Source organism: Parus major, chromosome 3 (assembly GCF_001522545.3).
Source record: "Parus major isolate Abel chromosome 3, Parus_major1.1, whole genome shotgun sequence".
In the NCBI taxonomy this organism is placed as follows: Eukaryota; Metazoa; Chordata; class Aves; order Passeriformes; family Paridae; genus Parus; species Parus major.
Genome location: NC_031770.1, coordinates 56920292 through 56939999, shown reverse-complemented (window position 1 = coordinate 56939999; position 19708 = coordinate 56920292). Strand labels below are relative to the sequence as shown.

At 38.4% G+C, this 19708-nt stretch overlaps 1 protein-coding gene across 2 annotated transcripts in view; it reads right to left on the bottom strand.

The window, feature by feature from the left end:
- The window catches only part of IGF2R (insulin like growth factor 2 receptor), a 58222-nt gene that overhangs the window by 3775 nt on the left and 34739 nt on the right, over positions 1 to 19708 (bottom strand). Inside the window, exons 25-45 of one of the 2 annotated variants that reach the window (XM_015622328.3) lie at positions 18337 to 18515; positions 17891 to 17978; positions 16222 to 16428; positions 15735 to 15865; positions 14931 to 15028; positions 13975 to 14111; positions 13176 to 13366; positions 12495 to 12621; positions 12018 to 12140; positions 10753 to 11015; positions 8897 to 9109; positions 7842 to 7991; positions 6665 to 6826; positions 5972 to 6173; positions 5434 to 5580; positions 5085 to 5319; positions 3983 to 4119; positions 2908 to 3022; positions 1409 to 1555; positions 758 to 942; positions 171 to 357 (exon numbers count right to left, since the gene is read on the bottom strand). In XM_015622328.3, coding sequence (XP_015477814.1) covers positions 171 to 357; positions 758 to 942; positions 1409 to 1555; positions 2908 to 3022; positions 3983 to 4119; positions 5085 to 5319; positions 5434 to 5580; positions 5972 to 6173; positions 6665 to 6826; positions 7842 to 7991; positions 8897 to 9109; positions 10753 to 11015; positions 12018 to 12140; positions 12495 to 12621; positions 13176 to 13366; positions 13975 to 14111; positions 14931 to 15028; positions 15735 to 15865; positions 16222 to 16428; positions 17891 to 17978; positions 18337 to 18515 — 3424 coding nt within the window. Of the gene's footprint in view, positions 1 to 170; positions 358 to 757; positions 943 to 1408; positions 1556 to 2907; positions 3023 to 3982; positions 4120 to 5084; positions 5320 to 5433; positions 5581 to 5971; positions 6174 to 6664; positions 6827 to 7841; positions 7992 to 8896; positions 9110 to 10752; positions 11016 to 12017; positions 12141 to 12494; positions 12622 to 13175; positions 13367 to 13974; positions 14112 to 14930; positions 15029 to 15734; positions 15866 to 16221; positions 16429 to 17890; positions 17979 to 18336; positions 18516 to 19708 lie in introns of those variants that run through there. The other variant, XM_033512775.1, reaches the window with a different exon arrangement.

Genomic DNA, 19708 nt, shown 5'->3' with positions numbered 1-19708 from the left:
TTTAGTAGATATGTGCCAAACACTGCACACATGATGATCAATGTATCTGTAAGTCTACTGCTTTTTCAGCTTTTCCCCTTTTTCCAATTACTGTGGCAAATAAATACAAAAAAGCCTTTCGCTGAGAAGTGCTGACAAGAGCTGCTTTCAGAAAATGGTTATCTACTCACATTAATGGACACACAGCAGATGTGTACCAGGTAAATAAATACTGGCAATCTGCTGTCTCATGAAGGAATTCAGGGATGCCTTCCTTTGCTTCTGTATTGCAGTGGAAGAAAATGGTTGAAGACACAAACTTTGATTTATCTTTACCACATCTGGAGTCAGATGAAAATATGACATCCAAATCATCATCTACAATGAGAAGAAAAAATTGTAGTTTACTACTTTCCTGAGAACAGTCTAAACACTAGACCCTGGGAAAAAAAGTAGTTAACTAAGAGAAATCATTGCTTATACAGCACAAGCACAGATGAAAACAGAAGATGAAATTCTTCTCTCTTACATGGTTTTTACCACAGTCTCTCAACTTCAAGTCTTGCAGTCTTCAAGTGTCAATCCCTAACCCCCCATTAAAGCCATATTTGCAACAGCTTACACAGCAAAAAAATTTAAAAATATCCAAATTATGCTAGACACACTCTGGATAGATTTATAGAAATGGATTAGCACAGATGTTGTGAACCAAGAACCATTTTTGGTTGAAGCAGTTCACAGAGCATCAAGCAATTCTGTCTGGTGAGCACGTACTTACCATCAACGTAATATTTGGCATTTCTGGCAGAACCAACTCTCCGAATGCGCTGTTCATTAGTTTTCACCTGGCAGATGTTTGCTCCAAAACACTCTGGGAAACTTGAATTTATTATACCAGCAAGTTGAATTTGATACACATATTTATCACCATTTGTCCGTTCATCACCAGAAGCTGTGTACAACCTGAGGAAACAGGAAAAAATCTATTAAGTCTGAACTCACAGGTTGGGCTTATTCCCAAGACACAGCATCTACCACTGTTGCCAGTCTATCACTGGTTGATTCCAGAGCAAGCTGAGTGATCGATTCAGCAGCTAGAAAAGATGTAGGACTGTGGCTTCCTCCCTGAAGTAGAAATAAGGATTATTTTTAGCATAAATATAATCCTTAGCAAGCACAGAAAGCAGATTTTTCCAGCTATACTGCCCTCAATGTGTGACTGAACATCCAAATACCTCCAAAGGTTTAAGATAATATAAAGACAAAAGCATGATTGAGTGACTCATATACACCACTGACTCTGAGAACCATATGGTGTGCTCTACAGATATGATGAACAGCATGGTTTAGCAATCTTCTCCAGAAAGGTAACTAAGGGTAGAACCATTCTGTTGTTTTGGGGGTTGTTTGGGTTTTTTTTTTTACTCACTTGGAATAAACATCTCCTAAAGAAAAGTTTTTCCCAGTTGCAGGATTAATGACTGTTCCATTCACCACCTCTACCTCCTGCTGCTTCACAGCACAAGCTGCACGTGTGTCCCATGTGATGTAGTAAGCACAGTTTTCTTCATCAAACCTACCAAATAAAAATAGAGCTGATGATTCCCGGAAAGAGTAACAAGTTTTTAGACTTGAGAAAAGGAAAAGACAACTGCTAACCCACATGTGACAATGCCCTGCCTAAGCATCATACCTAGAATAAGCTAAAATAGTCAAGTTGCACTAAAAAAAAAGCTACCTGAAGAATTACATTGGATTTTTTCTGCAGTTTTAGAAGACCTGGCTGCACCTGAACTTCCAGCTGAAAATTCCAGAATTCCCACAGTGTATCAAAGGGTTTTATTGATATATTTTAGCTAGCAAACATATCAGGCTGCTTTTATGCAGCATGTAAAACCTGCCTTTTATTTAAGCAGAACAAGAGGTATAAGCTAGTGTCCTGGTTCTGGCCTGGACAGGATAATATTTTTGCAGTAGCCAGGAAGGGCCATGGCCAGGACCCAGAGGTTATTCTATAGCAGCTCACATCATTGATAGGGACAAGGGGAAGGACACCTTTTCTAGGGAGAAGGGGTCCCTCCTGGGCCAACATAGCATGGCAGAGGGACCCAGGTCATGTATCGATGTCTTGTTCAAATCATTCAGCTCCTTCTTGTACCCTCTGTCTTTGGTATTGTTGCTGTTACTGTTTCATTTCTTATTTCTCTTTCCAGTAAATTGTTATTATCTCAACCCACGACCTTTGCCTTTTGTGCCTCCATTTCTCCTCTCCAGCCCTCGGAAGGGGAGGGAACAACCAGCATGTAGTTTCAGTGGGACCACTGAATTAGAGTACCATCCCGAAACCATGACAGCTAGTCAGACTTTGCTGCCTTGTTCTTTGGCTGTCACAGAACATTTTGTCCAGTTTTCCAATTCTACAAACAATATAGAGTTAATAATACCAAGACTAAACAAAAAGTCCTCAAGCTTTCTTAGTATTGGTGATCATGTATATATACCTTATTTTAGAGAGCTTCTGGTAAAATACAGTGTATTGGGGCAGAAATAAACCATGCTTTATTAGCTCAATCACTTACCTACAGAAAATGTTCTTTAATAAACAGATTTTGAACAGAGTTAAGAGTGGTTGTACAATGACATTGGCTACTGACACTGGAAACAACTGCATCCAGGCCATTGTCAGATCTAATTTGGAAGCAGAATGCCTATTTTTTTTCCCAGAAGTTTTAAGATAAATACAATGTTTATGAAAATGAACAATTGTGCAAACTCCAGAAGACCCTATGCCTTGCAAGTACAGACCAAGGATTACTTTAGGGACTGTCCAACAGAGCAGAGTGTCTTTGTCCTGGGATTTAAGGGTTTACTAGAGAGACACAAAAGAATCAGCCATGAAGATCAGTGGTATGTAAATTTATTACTCACCTCTGCAGCATGGGCATGCCAACTGTTCTTGCACATTTCAGTTCTATAATTGTTGTTACTTTCTTATTTTTCCTACATTCTTGCCCACTGGAATAACTAATATACACTGTATCACCTAGAAGAAAAAAAAAACGTTTTTGTAAGCAGCTGTCAGAAATTTCTTTTGCTCATCCCCTAGACTTCCTTACTTCCAGCATTCTTTTCCTTGATATTGACCATGTATCAATTATAGTACTTCAGTAATTTGAGGCATTCTCACTTGCAATCATTTAAAAATCACTCTTTGTCTTTACATTGTACCCTGTGTTCAGATCACCAGTATGGCCATAACAAATGTTTACACTTAAATGTAATTTTTTAAAATGTAAGAGTAAATGAAGATACCAATTATAAATTAACTCAGACAATAAATACAGGCAATACATGTCAGTACTTTTGTAAATGGATGGAAAATTTCCCTGAGCACCAATTTGAAAAATATTCCTTAAACTAGAAGCTTGAGTAAAGTTGAGATTACTGGTTTTCATTCATTTTTGTAAGAGTGAAGCCAATTAATCATCCTTCACATGCTGCTTTAAAAGTTACTAGATGCAGAATAAGTCTTTTCAAACAGGATGAATGAGACCCTCTCACGACTACAGAATCACAGATTGGCTGGGGTTGGAAGGGACCCCTGGAGGTCATCTGGTCCATACCCCCTGCTCAAGAGAGTCACTTGGAGCCAGCTGTCCAGGACTATGTCCAGACAGCCTTTGCATACCTCCAAGGTAGGAACTCTACAACCTCCTTAGACAACTTGTGCCAGTTTTTGAGTATCCTCACTGTAATAAAAGGGTTTCCTGATGTTCAGATAGATAATTCATTTCTTACAGCTTTAATGACAGCACTGTTAATTTGCTTCAGTGTTTTCTCATGGCTTAAATGTCATATTATGTTTTCATTTTTAAACAGGAGATTCACTGATAAAAATATTTCAAAATAAAGGCTTCAGCATAATTTAAAAACTGCTACAGTTAGGCTGTAAGATTTAAACCTTTAATCTCTAGCTCTCCACAGGAACAAGAAGTAACTCTACCTGTCACATTCAGCTTCTGTGTATGAACAAGTCCAAGAACTTGAACATCTCCATTGTAGCTTTTCCTGCAAATACTGGCTCTTTCAGGGCAGCCTGTGGGTCCCTCATGTACCCTCTGACAGAGGTTCACATAGTACCTACGCAGAACATGGTAGACAAAACTTCTTTTAAATTCATTTTGGCTAAACTGAAGAATCTTAGGATCTTCATGGAACGCCAGACAGGTTGCAAGAAACTAAAATCTCAAATGAGCTGACAGACTAAAACATGTACTAAGGTTTGGCAGATTACTTCTAATAATCATTTTCAAGCAAAAGACTGGAAAAGAAAAATTAGTAATTTACCAGATTAGGTCACTAATTAATTTTGACCTAGGTCCAAACTAAAAATTGGAAGAGACTCAAGAAATATCCTAAAGATTTTTCATTTATAAAAGTTATAATATTACCCTAAGTTCATTATCTCCTCAGAGTTATACCAGCTCAGATATGTTAGAGCAGAGAATTGCTAGCAAAGTGGTGAATGAAGTATTTTGTTACCCCACAGTTTATCATAAGTTTAGAATCAGATGCTGTCATCCTTGCCAGTTCATTTCTCTTTCCTAACTGGAGGAGGGAGGCTGGAGAGGTTGATGACTTCCTGACATCCATATTTTCCACTATGCTAATACATCGAGGAATGAGTGAAAAGCCCAGTTGAATGTCAGAAAATTAGTTATACACTTAAGTCAAAAGAAAGCAACTAAGTAATTAAGATTCTTCTTCAACAAGACTAAGAATCAAAAAAAGAATAGCATTTAAACAACAAAATTACATTTTTAAGGTAGCAGTTTGAATATAACGCTTTTAAATAGCTTTTAGTTCAGAGGTGAATATTCATCCTTTAAAAAGGATCACCAATAGAGAGAAAGGGTAAATGAAGAATGTGATTACTCTGTCCATTCAGAGACATGGGTTCCTTTCTCAGCTTTCTTTAACTTATGTGAAGTGTTAAGCAGTAACAGTTTCAAGACACTGAGCAGGTAATAAACTACAGAAATACTATGCCACGTTACAACTGTACTGATAAGCAAGCTGTTCCCTGTGAGCTGCTTATTACTCACGAGTTCCCATTGTGGAAAAAGATCCATGATCCTGTCAGGGAAGAGAGCATTCTCAAGTCATATGTTCTGTGTTTTTGGACAAACTTGCACTCCATTTTCTTGGGAGGACAAACAGCTTGAGTCTTCCATTCAAATGTCACAGCACAACCAAGAGTCTCACTGAGAAGGTATGGGCTCCCAACACCAGCATTTTCATCACATGTAAAGATAATGGTAGACTGCTTTCTTGCAGTTGCTATAAGGAGAAAGGTTGCAAAAAAAGAAAAAATATTTTACACAAGGCTTGCATGCATGTATGGATCCCTGTGTTAGCTAAGACCCTTGTACATAAAGTATAGGAAGTACTTACTGCTACTACAGAATCCCCACTTTTCATCTCCCTGGTAGTTTTCAGTTGTAGCACACCATGGCCTATTCTTCCCTTCTGTAATACATTCCTCATAGGTCTTCCCTTTGTACTTGAAGGGGAACACACAGAGTTCTCCCTTTTCGGTCACTGAGAAGGAAAGGTATAATCTCATAACTACACACAGTAGAATAGGTGTATCTGTATTCAGAACCTCATTCAGATCCTGTACTTCAGTACTAAAGGAAGGTCAGTGGCAGACAACAGAAATACTGGAACAATGAATTTAAACCCAATTAGAAAACCAGAGGCAGCATACAATTAGCTACAATCATCCCTATAGAAAAGTTGCAGTGTCTCTTCCAGGGGGATACATGTCGACATTGCAGATTAGAATGAAGCTTGTGATTTAGCAAAAGGACATGTTTCCATTGCTATATGTAAAATCTATGTTGCTTTCTCCTGGCACAACAATTTCTCACACTTTAAGGTGAAAATTTCCTAGTTTTCAACATAAAGAATGGGTCTGCTCCAATCTCACCTGGAGGGCACCGATCGCCTCCTGTATACTGCAAGATGACTGTTTCATCCTGGTGGCTATAGTCCATTCTCATTTCCTTTATGTTTCCAAAAGATGACACTCCACTTTTGGATGTCAGACACACTGCCCCATCTCTGCATTTTCCCTGGGGCAAGCCTACACTGCACACACCAACATGGTAATTGTTTGGTCCAGAAAACACCTGTATAGACAATCAGAAGCATCACAGCAAGTCTAGAGTCAATAATTACAAAATCACACAAATGCTTCATAAACCAAATCTGAGGCAGCAGTTGCCTAACGCAGGAGGAAAAGATAACTAATTTTGCAAGTCTGGCCTTCATTAATATGACAAAACTGATAAATACGATAAAGCACACAGACCACAAACAAACTATGTTCAGCAGACCTGCTGTCTCATTCAAGATTCTGTCAGAGGTAAAGATTTCTCATTCCTTTACCCACTTCTGTATTCATTAACTTGACTCTCAAAAACATTAAAACGTTATAGCCTCTAACATAATTCCATCTGTCAGAAGCCAAACAAGTATCGATACTGACCACAGGACATTTCAGCCTCTTCTCACACAGAATGTTTGAAAGAAACCCTTCCTGCAGTTTTAAAATGTTTTTAGCAATAGGCAATTATACATAAATTAAATAAATAAATGTTACAACACAAGAAGGCATTACCTCAAATGATCTTCCAGAAAGGCTGGTCAGGTTAAATGTATAGTGTAACTGTTCATCAATCACAGAGCAGCCTAAAGTTTTCACTTTATCAGGACACACAAGTGGAGTTTCCCACTCAAAAACAAATGTGCAGTCAACTTTCCTTATCATCTTTGGCTTACCCTGTTACCAAAGAACACAGGAAGACACATTTCATTTTTGGACAGTTTGTTGTTGTCTCTGCACTTTCCCCTTTCCCCAGTAGTTAACCTCAGTTACTACCATGGCTAGACTTCACTGACTGTAGGACAAACACCGTATTGTAACTAGTACAAAAAAAAATTTTAAAGGGAAGTGCATTCTACCTAGCTCCAGAAAACAATCAATCAATCAAGGAAACACAAGCTTTCTTCTTAATTAGGGTTGAGATTTTCATGTTCAGCTCAGTTGCAAGCAATAAAAGTGTGAGAGCTGTGCTTCTCAACAGCATTACGAAATTTCACAGTTAAGGTTTTTAGAGAACATTGTTTACTTTATCTTGTTTTAAACTAAAGTATTAGTGTGGCCTATGTAATATTCAGAACTGCCTCAAGTTTGATGTCATGCCCTGTGTTGACAGAAAAGGTTTTCATGATCTTCAGCAAACTCTTGTTTGACAAACACATCTAAGTGCTTCTCTACAGTTTGTTGAAGCATTAAAAAAATTCAAGAAATGTTACATTCACATTACCATGCAAACTGAATTTAGTGTTCAGGTGTTGACACAGAACAAAAACATAAGTAACTAAGTGCAAATTTTGAAGTTGTGTACGATAATGGAAAAGGTTACAGCATGGGGGAACACTTATAGTAATATCTGTACAGTTACACTGGTTCTTGTGTTAGCTTGAGGTACAAGTACAAACTTTAGGATCTAAACAAGGTGCAACACAAAATTAAGTCTAATGTCAGCAATAAGTTATCATTACTTCTGTGGAATCTGATGCTTGAAATCATCAGAACCTGTTACTCTCAAGCTTAAAGTTCTAACACTCAAAATTTTCGCCAGTCAAGGACACGAATATGACACTTCTTGAAGTGAGTCCATCCATACGTTATAGAAACAAATCCTTGACTTATTTTTAAACAAAGCTAACACTGGTTACTACCTACTTTCCTTTACACTCCAATATCAATGTAAGTTTAATAGATGTCTCACCAGACTAGTTCCTTGGCTGCAGTGAAATACAATAACAGAAGTATAGTTCAATCCATTGTTAATCTGACAAGGAGTAGTGCTGTTGTAAGTGATGTAAACTTCATTTGCTGCCTTATTGAACTGGGGAGGTTCAGTAACACGACCAATATCCTATACAAGCAAAAATATGTATTAATAGAATTACAGGACATACCTAGATTCCAGATCAGCCCAGAGATTCAGATCAGAATTCATCTGTTTGGTTTACATGGGTGCACAACTATTGCACTTTTGAAAACTGCATTCAACACTCAAAGAACAGCCATTACATTTCAATCCTAACAAAACACGAGTAACTCAAAACAGTTTTTGACTAAATTTGACAAAACCCAGGGAGTGTCTGCCTCTTAGAGGTAGATTCTTCTCTACATCAATGCGCCAAATTACCAACACATAACTTAAAAATAACATTAACAATGGAGTAAGGTCCCTAGATGAATACCAAAAGTTGTGGAAAACAATCACAGCTTTTTATGTCAGTCTTCTAAAGCTTCCACACAAGTCCTGAAAAGCAAGAGCCCAGATCCCTCAAGGGAATGACACAGACAAGTTAGTCAGTCCTCTGTAACAGGCTTCCTATTTATGTAGCTGTCCAGTTCTCACATGAAAGACTTAAGTGCACATCAGAGCATACTAGTATCTAGACTGCTTCCAATTGCAACAGGCTATCACAAGATCAATTAAGCCACATAATGACTAAGACATTCTGCTTCCCAGTGTCCCTATTTGGCACACAAATTTTCTTTAGTACATGAAAAAAATTCTCTGTAGCAATTTTTATATTTATCACTGTACTGAATCTTCTGACATCCAAAAAGATCACTGGGGTTCAGTATAGGAAAATACTTCACTGGGAAAAGCAATAAAACGGAACTTTGCAGAGGAGATTTAAATTCTGCATTCCATTTCTTTAATCCACTGTCAAGTCTCTGGTTCAAATTGGGTCTCTAGGCAGGGATACTATATTAAACTATTAAGGAAATGCACATTTCAGTGATTCCTGCCATAGTACTTACTACTGGCGATTCATTAACAGGAACCATGCAAACAGCTGCTCCAGGTGGGCAATTGACATCTTTGATAGGATTGAGAGGCTCACAAATGTTGATGTAGAAATCTGGAGAAACATCTGTAATATCTTCATCCACAAATGCCTCATAATACCCAGTACGATGGATCAGAGGAGACAGGTCAATAATGGAACTATCATTCATTACTGAGCACTTCACCTACAAGAAGGTACATTTATTGCTTTTATTCTTTTATTACTTGCTTTGAGTAATTGACAAACATCCTTCTTGAGGCAAGAAGCATGGCTACATTTAAGTTTCAAATCTAAGTAAAGCAGCATTTGTTATAATATTTGCTTGTCTATAGATACTAAGCATTTACAAGCAGCATATGAAAACCCTTGATCACATTCAGATGAACATTCTTATGGAATGGAATCCCTATCAGAGCAATACCAAGACAAAGATCTGGCACACATACTCCAGCATACAGTTACTATGACTTTGTAAGATCAGGCCCCATGCCCTCCTCTCCTCCAACAAACAAGCTTGGTTATAACAAGATTATAACAATGTAAAGTGAGTGTATTGCAAAGTTTATGGCTTGAGTACTAAGTTTCCTCAGAACCAATTTCACTCATTCTTAATGTGCATAACCCTACTGAGAGTCTATGAGGAATTTGAGAAATCTATTCTTGTTTAGATAGGAAATGGAGCAACTAAAAAAATTAGCATTAAATTTCAGGACAAATAATCAATAATTAATTGTTGCTATCTAAGCAATAATAAATTGTTGCTATCTAGATATCATCACACTGAAATAGCTTGGGTCACTGTGAAAAAAGGGATCAGAAGTGCACTAAGGACCACCAAATGGAATTATCAGGCTAGATAACACAGGGGGGTTGGGTATTATTGATTTGTATTGCAGCATGGTACATATTACTGAAGGGGAAACCAGAACTGTGTGTAACTGAAGGAGAGGATGTGACAATTCCTGTCGGGGAAAGAAAAATTGGAATTTAATTTCATTGGGAAATGGGAGTGAGAGCTACTGTGGTATTGTAGAAATGCTGATGAGGAGGAAAAACAATTTGTTGCAGAGAATGATGCTCACACTAGAGGTAATCAAAGCAGCAAAAAGAATGATTAGCAGTTTCACAAAAGAAAATACTCAGGTATTAAGAAAACATTTAAATTTATCCAATAGTTCATTTAGCCTTCTATTCCAAGTACTGCCTTTTACTCCAAGCACCCACCATCTACTTTTAATGACTAGCAGCTAATGTAGCTAAACTTAAGACTACCTCAAAGCATTCTCTGGAGCACCACTTTGACTAAACTGACCACATTATGCTGTTACAGCACATATGGTACATCAGAAGCAGATTCTAAATTCATTCAATCAAGGTTTATTGAGTTTGCACTGAGCAAACTCATCATGCACTTGCCTGGCCTCTAGCCACCTGCCTAGAAACAAGACTATCCTCGTGTCCAGAGATGCTATCCATCCTCAAGTCAGCCTCAGCTCTGCTGGCCTGCTGCACTGGAGGATCTTTGCCATCACTTCCCAACGTGACACCTGATACAGGAAAGCAGCTAAATAGGTTCCACAAAGGGGTTTTTCTCAAGTGTTATAACTTTTAACTTGGCTCAGCATGTGAAGCAGGAGTTTGTCAAGGACTGCTCACCCCTGTTGCAAATGTCAGTATAGAAAGCATTCAAGAACTCCTATATGAATTTTGGCTCTGTACTAAGGAAGAAATCCTTCCCTCAAGGAATTTAAAATGTACTGCTATTATATCTAACCCGCCTCAGAAACTCTAAGTCCCATGAGTGTTTTCTGCAAAAGTAATTCTTACCTCTTCTTCACAAGCCAAGGAAGTATGCCAAGAGAAGTAACTAGTGCATGTTTGCTCATCAAATGACACAAAAACAGGTCGGCTCTCATCTCCGGCATCAGACTTGCACACAAAGCTAAAATAGCTCTTATGTTTCAGTGCAGGGTCTGCAGGGCAAGGATCTCCATCTTCATAGACAAGCTTCAGCACCTGATCCTCATAACTTAAAGTTTTACTCTGTTTTCCAGCATTAACTGGTTTTTGGCCACCTCTGATGCAGACAGCTAAAGAGAAAAAAAGAAAAATTAAGAAAACAGATCAAGTCTGATGCAACTGCCCTGAAAAATTGCACCATACAACATGTACAGCAAGAAACTGGAGATTTTAGAATCACTTTAATTTTTCTAAGAAAGAATGGCTTTGCCACACCATCCAGAGCTGCCATTAAACTGAGCTGAACTGCACTGATACAAAGACCAAATATTGCCTTTATTACTTCATCAACCAGCTCAATGTACTGCACCTATACATGCTTAAGCAGCCACAGAGCAGTGTTTGGTTATCACTTCTCTGAAAACTAAGCAATTAACAAAAAATGTCAAACAGATTATATATAATTTTATTAAGATGCCTCTTAAAAAGCAAATCAATCTAATAGTTTCTTCTAACTGCACAAAAATAATTTTTGCAACAAGCAATACTCCTATTTTAGCATCTAAGATGCTTAAGTATTATTTCATATTCAATTTGACAGAAGAGCTAGTAATTCAACCTGCAATTAAGCAGCTTTAAAACCAGTTAATTAAGCAAAAAGTTCACTTCTACTGATGTTTCAGAAGCACCCAGAACAGAAAGCTAGAAAGAGGACTGGCTAAGGTTTGAAGTGCAGACACAAAGCCCAGTGCAGATGCATTACAGTGATGCATCACTACCGTGTTCACTCTAGCTGGAAGATTGTCATGTCTCTGTTTCCACAGCATTAAAGACATGCAGTAGAAGCACCTACATTCCTGCCCTCATGTGCAAAGAAATACCCCCATTCATTAGAAACTAAAGGGACTGGGACTTGAAGTGAGCCCATGTGAATGCTGTTGGGTAAAAATGTATGGCCTCATTTCATAAAACAGTTTGATTTTCTTCCTAGTCAGTACAGCCACCAGCTGTTCCCATCACCCTTTCTGCATTTGCAGCAAAACACGACACTTTACAGTAAACTTGAGCATAAGTATTTCTTTTGGTTACCCTATAGTCAGTGATTACAGTACCACAGAGGATAACTTGCTTACCAGCTCCATTAGCACATGAACTTTTAGCTTCAGCACAAATATTCAACTCAATTATTCTGTTGTGTGAACCACTGATGGTATAGCCAGACTCTCGCTTTAATGGTGTCAAATCAAAGAGGTGGCCTATAGAGAGATCAAGGAACAATTTCATCTCTTTTTCAGATTTAAAATCAAGACATTTCTCTGTACTATAAGCTTTCAGGAACTTAGTAGGAAGGCTAACCAGACCCTTTTTGCCTGCCAGCTTAGAAAGGCAGTTACTCACATTAACAGAGGAAACACAAGTTTCAAACCATCATCTATTTATATTCCAAGGGACATTGCAGTACAAGATATTTCTACCATCCATAAGCATGTTAGTCACTATCCAGAGGATGTGCCACACTGCACTTTTCTAACAAAGTCCCTCAAGAATACACAGTAGTGCTGCTTCCAGAAGCCACTTCCACATACAAAATCTTGAGCCCTCCTCCTTACCTGTTGCAGGATTGGTTACCCGACAGTCATTTTGCACATTGCTTTTAAGAGGACATGCAGCAGCAGTGAACCATAAGAAAGTATATTCACAATCTTCAATGGCAGTGATAAGTTCTGGCTTTGATTCCTAAACACATAATAGTGGAGAGAGTGACATCTCTATAAAGTGATAGTTTGAGATTCCATGCCAACAGGTCTATCCCTGCAGCCTGTAACTGACCTCAGTTCAAACACCAGTCCTAAAACCTGATCATCATGGTCCAATTAATTAATCCAAGGACAGAGTATTTAACTGTGATTATTTCAAATACACAACAGTACAGAATCATTATCAGGAGAAATAAAATTAATGCAAGGAGAGCTAAAGGTAGCCCAGGTCAACAGACAATCCAAAAGGCAATTCAAATCTCATCAAATGGTAGAGTACTTAATGGCAAGGCATACAGAATTGAGAGCTACACAGCCAATAGCATTATTTACTACTTAAAACACTTCCTAACCTGCACTACATTCATCTTCAAGATGTAAGCAGATGATCTGAAGCTATTACAGATGACAAAATTTGTTCTAACAGAGTATACAAAACGATCTCTTAAAAATTGCTCAGTATCTGAAATGCAAGTACTTGTAAGTCCTTCTGCTTGCACAAACACAGAATCCCAGCAGAAGAAACCCACTTACAATTCTGTTTTCATCACACTTGAGGCGCAATATTGTTGTCTTCTTCCGAATTTTATCTGGACACTGATCTCCATTAATGTATTTCAGGATAAAAGTGACATTTTCCCAACGAGGACCATCAGCCACTTCCCCAAGACTGGTACATTTTGTACCCTCAATGAGGGAGGCAGCAGCATCAGAGGGGCAGGAACCTATACACATAAACAAAAGCTGCATTATTACTCCAAATGTTAGTAAGTAAATGTTAGTAAGGTGTACTTGCCTGGAATAAAAGTCCACTACCCTACTTTCAGTTATATCATGGCTGATCTACCTAAAAGCCATTGTCCAAACCATACTTATTGGGGTGTGTTTTCCCCAAAAATCAAAACTAGCAGCAATTGTCTCACTTCACTTAAGGTCATGAAAAAGTAGTGGCAGCTACCACAAGGGAAGTGGACTACTATAAGGGGTAGGCTACAGTCTGGCCTTGCACTGCACAAAACGTGAAGTCAGTCAAAATATGCCATAGGGAAATTCTGATTATTTTAAACTTTAAGAGCTACAGCAAACTTTGGATAAGGACCAAAAGAGCTAGAGTGCCAAAGTTATCAAGAGAAGAGCTGCTAGTCACTCTCACCCTCTAAGCAGATGGAAATCAGGCTCACAGTCTACCTTTCCCTCTGGTGTGACAAATCACACTGCTGTCTCCGCATACTTTGCTTTGTGATTTATTTCACTCAGAATAGTCACCACCAGTACTGTCCTACCACTTGCCTTCCCTGGCTATAGGAAGAATATATTTGTATTTTGCACTTACGTGTAGCACTATAGGGTACTAAGGGCTTGCAGACATTAATATAGTATTTCTGGGTAGTAGCAGATATAGCAATGGCCTCCCAGTTCTCTCTGTGTCGTGTCAGGGATGAAAAGTCATAGAAGTTTCCTTCATCATCCCTGTACAAAAGATTAACGGCATGTAAAATAATTAAGCATTTTAAAGTTGCAATCCTTAAGTTACTACAGTAATTTTAACCTGATAACTCTAAGCAGACTATTACACTGGAAAAGAAGCCTGCACCAGAAGCAGTGGTCCCTAAAAACTTCAAATTCAGTAGAGGGATATTATGACCTCTCCAGCTATCACCACAGAAATGGTCCATGTGCACAAAGCTCAGCCAATGCAAGAGTAATTTCAACTTTTAATTCAAGCATGTTGCCTTTCAGTGCATGGCAATCATACATACAGTTACAGAGCACTGTTTTACCTCAGGGTAGAGACCTATAATGAGGAGAGATGTTCAAATTCTGGGCCAAATATTAGCCACATCTGACCCCACATCCAATCTTAATGTGCTAATACTTGGTTGTGACAGATATAAATGACATTTTTCCAGAAGCATTGTTTGGTGGAAGTTCCAAACAGACAGTTGTAGTCTTATTTAAATTAGCTATTGTTAAATAACAACTAGACATTTGCAACAACCTAACATACTCAGCATTCAACCATCAATAAACACATATTGAACAGTTCCCCTTCATTACTTCTCAGAAGAATCTCAAAGTTGTTGGTTTGTTTTGTTTTTTTTCAATGATATTAGTTTTCAGAAGCACAAATTGCAAAAGTTATTTAAAATATTATGCACTGTCACTGAATGCTACATTAGCTGGTCAAAACACATTAGCGAAAGGGGCAGTGTTGCACTGAATTGCAAGAAGGCTCTATTTGTGTCTCTCAACATACAGCTTCATTTTAATTTTGTGGAAACAACTTACTTGTAGGAGCACTCAGTAGATTTAACAGGTGGGCAAGCATACTGAGTATGCCATTCAAACATGTAGGTGCAGTCTGGAGTTTCCTTCAAAAATACAGGCTGAAAGAACACAGCACAAAATGAATTTGCTTTCTCATTTAGACACATTGAAATGTGAAACTATGAAATGTGTCAGCCATGCTTCAGGAAGATCCAGGAACACACATTATTACCTTAGAGCCACTATATGCCTCTGACCAGCTAAAATGCATGGTTTCTCCCAACCCTTGAGTTTATCCCATGAGTTTATCCACATGCACACTTCTGATAGAAGAGCAGCCATTAGGAATTGCTGCCTCCCCCATGAAATAAGAAGAGCAAAAATAACTATAGACGCCATTGTTTAAGAACAGTAAGGGAAGCACAAATACATACAAATACTAAAAGCAAGTTACCAGCTTATTTTAGGTCTGGCCATGTAATACCTGCTTTCCTGCACATTCAACCTTCTACCTTTTATTTCTTACAAAGAAAGAGCTGTCATTTCTGGAAGAACATCCCTTCCCAACTTCTCCAAGAGCTTTGGTAATGATAGATGTCCCTTAAAGGAACAACATGCACCAATCTTCCTGGGCAATGATAAAGGTACCATCCATAAACAGGAGATTCAAAACATTCTTCATTTTTTGTCCCACTACAGGACCTTTGAATCGCCTGTCTAATCTGTAAATAATAAGGCATGCTCACGTTCTTCACCCTAACTTTCCATACTTTAATAAGGAGGACAACTCTGGAAAATGTACAGGAAACATGTTTTGAAACTAACCTCAGATGTAGTCTTGTCACAATAGAATAATATAGCAGTTGATCGCTCATATATTTTATGACATTTTTCTCCACTGGTATAGTTAATCATGATTAAACCATTTTTGAAGGTCAGTTTGTCTGTACGTAAGCCTAGAAACAAATTGTTGAGAAAAGTCAGCAGCTACAGTAAACACACAACTGCAGTAATGCCTCTGACAACAGGGTCACATAAACAGCAATAAAATGCACAATTAAAGAACATAGACAGATCTCAACCTTCCTCTACAAGTCCAGTCAAAAGGGATGACTACGCCAGCACAGTAAAGGCTGAGCTCATTCATAATTGAGTGTCAAGGTAACTACACATATGACATTTTATCTGCACATTGAGCAAAAGGAGTGAGGTGCTTTATCTCATTAGATGCACTAGATTAGCAAGAACGCTTCTTCTATTACACCCTGGTTGATTTTCCTGTTCCCTAGGTTTGTTTAGGTAAGTGCAGTACCTGCTACTTTTTTGAAAGTAGGGCCCATCTTCTTTACTTGACACGATGCAACACTGTGATGCCCTGCACCACAAGGTTCTGTTATTTCTCCACAAACTCTGAAGTAGTAGTCATACTCATCTGTACTCACTTTGATGTCTTTATCAGAAAGTGGCTTCAGGTTAAAAACATGACCATACCTTGGATCTTTCACCTGGCAATCGTTTCCTTTAAAGAGAAGTTAAGAATTTAAAATACAACTTAAGATCTATTAGCCTTGCCAAATACACTGGGGTGAATTAAGGCTTACTGGACAAATAAGGCCACAAAAATGAGTAGCCACTTTAGAGCAGTGACACTGAAGAACCATGTTAGTTCAGCTAAGCAACTCCTTTTGGGAAGTCACCAATATCCAGAACTATGTGACTATATATAAATGGCACATTTCTTTTGTAACTACCACTAAAAAGCAAGATGCAAAAGTCACACTGTAGTTCAAAAACTGCCTCAGAGTGGCCTCAAGTTCTTCCTTCAGCTGTGCTGAATGTTAAGTACAGAATCAGAGACCCTAAGGCCAGAATTTGCTTAATTATCTGTAAAGAACAGCAAGGTCACAAGATCAAAACAAAAGGTGTCTTGAATCATCTTTTAACAGCTCTGAAGTTTGCCGAGTTAACAAAACAATGGGTCATAGTAAATATTTACTCCAGCTTACAAATCTACAAAGATGCATATAAAAGAAGATTTAGGAAAATTATAGTTTTGTGAGTCTCATTAGCTGATATATATATGTCCAGGACTATGCTGTTGATCAAGTCCTCAGTTTTAAACTGACCCTTTGCTCAACACTGGGAAGCTTTTAAAAAAAGCATTAGACTGTATCACTTGAATTATATGCTCCTCTCAATCATGTAAGTTGGTACCAAGCTAAAGACATCAGTTTTCCTCCCTTAAAACCACAATTCAGTCACCAGTGTCCTGCCCAGCGATTATGTGCTACAGAGCAGTAGTTTGTGAACATTCCTCATGCCATGTCAGGTCACTGGCAGCTTCAATAATGCCTAGGACCATTGGGATAGATCCTTTACAGGAAGTCCAGATGTTTTATAAGGAATTATCTGCAAGCTGCAAAACAAAGCCTGCAAAGGCAGAGAAGACACTCCTACACACTCCATCTCCAATCTAAGAGACAATGAAGTACCAGAACTAGAACTAGTGATTTCTTGTTGCACATTCTAGAATCAAATACAATCTGAAACTCCTCCATTTGTCTCTCCCTCACTGTCTAACTAGGATCAAATTTAGTCTTGCTTCCAGTCTTTAGTGAGGGACAGGGAATAACTTGCCAGGGCACAGAATCAACTCTGTTCTCATAAAACCTGATGTTTTAATATTTACAGGCAAGTCTCTCTGTGATTTAACAAGGTTACTACAATGCTTTCTCAAAAGCATTCCATACACTCCATCTTCTTTCCCTAGATAGGCAAGTACATTTGCCTGTCATCCTAACTTGTATTTTTAACATTAGATAGGATTTGTAGTTAGTTTAAAGCTCAGAATGGATATTCCTCCACAAGCCAACACTTTTTACAGAAAGACTGACAGGACAAGAAACCAACATAGTTTCATTCAAGTATTTATTACTTGTACAGTCTGATTGATATTTTAAAGCTCAAATAACTACACTTACCTTCTGCTTTGTGAACTGGACATGCTGCCAAGGTCCTCCAAACAAAAACAAACTCACAGTCATTCTCTTGCTCCAACACTGGTGATCCCTGCAAAAAAATCCATATGAAGGAAGCTTACTAATAATTTCATTGCAAGTCTCAAAACATACATGCATAGCTTTTTTTTACTACAGTTGCACAGTTTAAAGTCTCCACTATCAAACTTTAATATTCATGTTCAGCAAAGTGCTGCTTTTGGTGGCTCACAGGATTCCATGATAGTTCACTATTGTGTTCTACAGGTTCAATAAAACAGACACAGCTTTATTAAGAAGAGACAAGGAAAAACCCAGTATGTAAGCTTTTACTTTTAGAACCACTCTCTCCATTTTAAGAGGAGTAAACATGGTCTATTTTGCTACAAGCACTAAAGTCCTCATTAATAGCAAGTAGAACAGAAAATTACCGTTGTTTGATCGCACTGGAAGATGATACGTGTAGAATAACGCTGATTATCTTTGCAGGTGTCACCATTCAAGTAAATAATGCTTAATGACCCATCAGTAGCAGCCTGGGGGTTTATCTGAATGACTCCAAGGTTCTTGCTCCCATCAGTGTATTTCACACAAGATCCTATGGCACCACCTACAGGAAAAGAACTGGGTTTTAGTTCAAGGCTTTGATTACTACAGTTAAATTGACTGTAGAATAATAGTACAGGGTAGCTTTAAGAGAGATTTGAAGTAAACTGTCTCAAACTCCTGAAGCAGAACACAACACACACATATTCATCAACACAGTTAAGAGACACTGTGTACCTAAAGCTTTTGAGGAATAAAACAAGTTACTCCTGCATACTGAAATCTTTCAAACTGCACTAATTTACCTGGCTCCACAGACTCATAGAAGACTATAGTACAGTTAAATATATTAAACTGGCTAGAAATGCAGAAAGACATGGCATAAGCTTCTCATTCTGGCCTCATTCAGTTAGGAGGTTTCAACATTTGACTCTCTGTAGTAGTTTCAGCTGGGTAGAGTTAATTTTCTTCATAGTGGTGAGTATGGGGCTGTGTTTTGGATTTGTGCTGAACACAGGGTTGACAATATAGAGATTTTTTTGTTATTGCTGAGCAGGGCTTACACAGAGCCAAGGCTTTTTCTGCTTTTCCTACTGTCACATGGCAAGGGAAGTTGGGGGTGCACAGGAGGCTGGGAGGAGACAAGGCAGGAGCAGGTGACCCAAATTGCCCAAAGGATAATCCAGACCATCTGACATCATGTTCAGTATATAAAGTGGGGGAAGAAGGAGGAAGAAGGGACATTTGGAATGATGGTGTTTGTACTCCCAAGTCACTGTTACATGTCATGCAGCCCTGCCCTCCTGGAGAAGCTGAACATGCTATGGATAGCTGATTGCCCATGAGAAGCAGAGGATTAATGCCTTGTTTTGCTTTGCTTGTATGCCCAGCTTGTGCTTTACCCACGAAAAGTCTTTGCCTGAAACCACAAGTTCTCACCTTCACCCTTCTGATTTTCTCCCCAGTTCTGCTGGTGGGGAAGTGAACAAGCAGCTGCATGGGGCTGATTGCTGGCTGGGGTTAAATTATGACACTTTCCTATCATTTAAAAAATTATAAAATCACAGATCCTGGCAAATACTGCCCTCAATGCAATTTTCCCAAATGCATTAATATACATCTCAATGCAAGAGTCTTGATAAGCATTAAGACTGCTCTCAGTTTGCCAAAGTCTGTTTATTAATACTCCCAACATATGTCACCCAGGTCTGTGCCACTTCTGCAATTAAATGGACAGGAGTCAATAAATCTTACTAA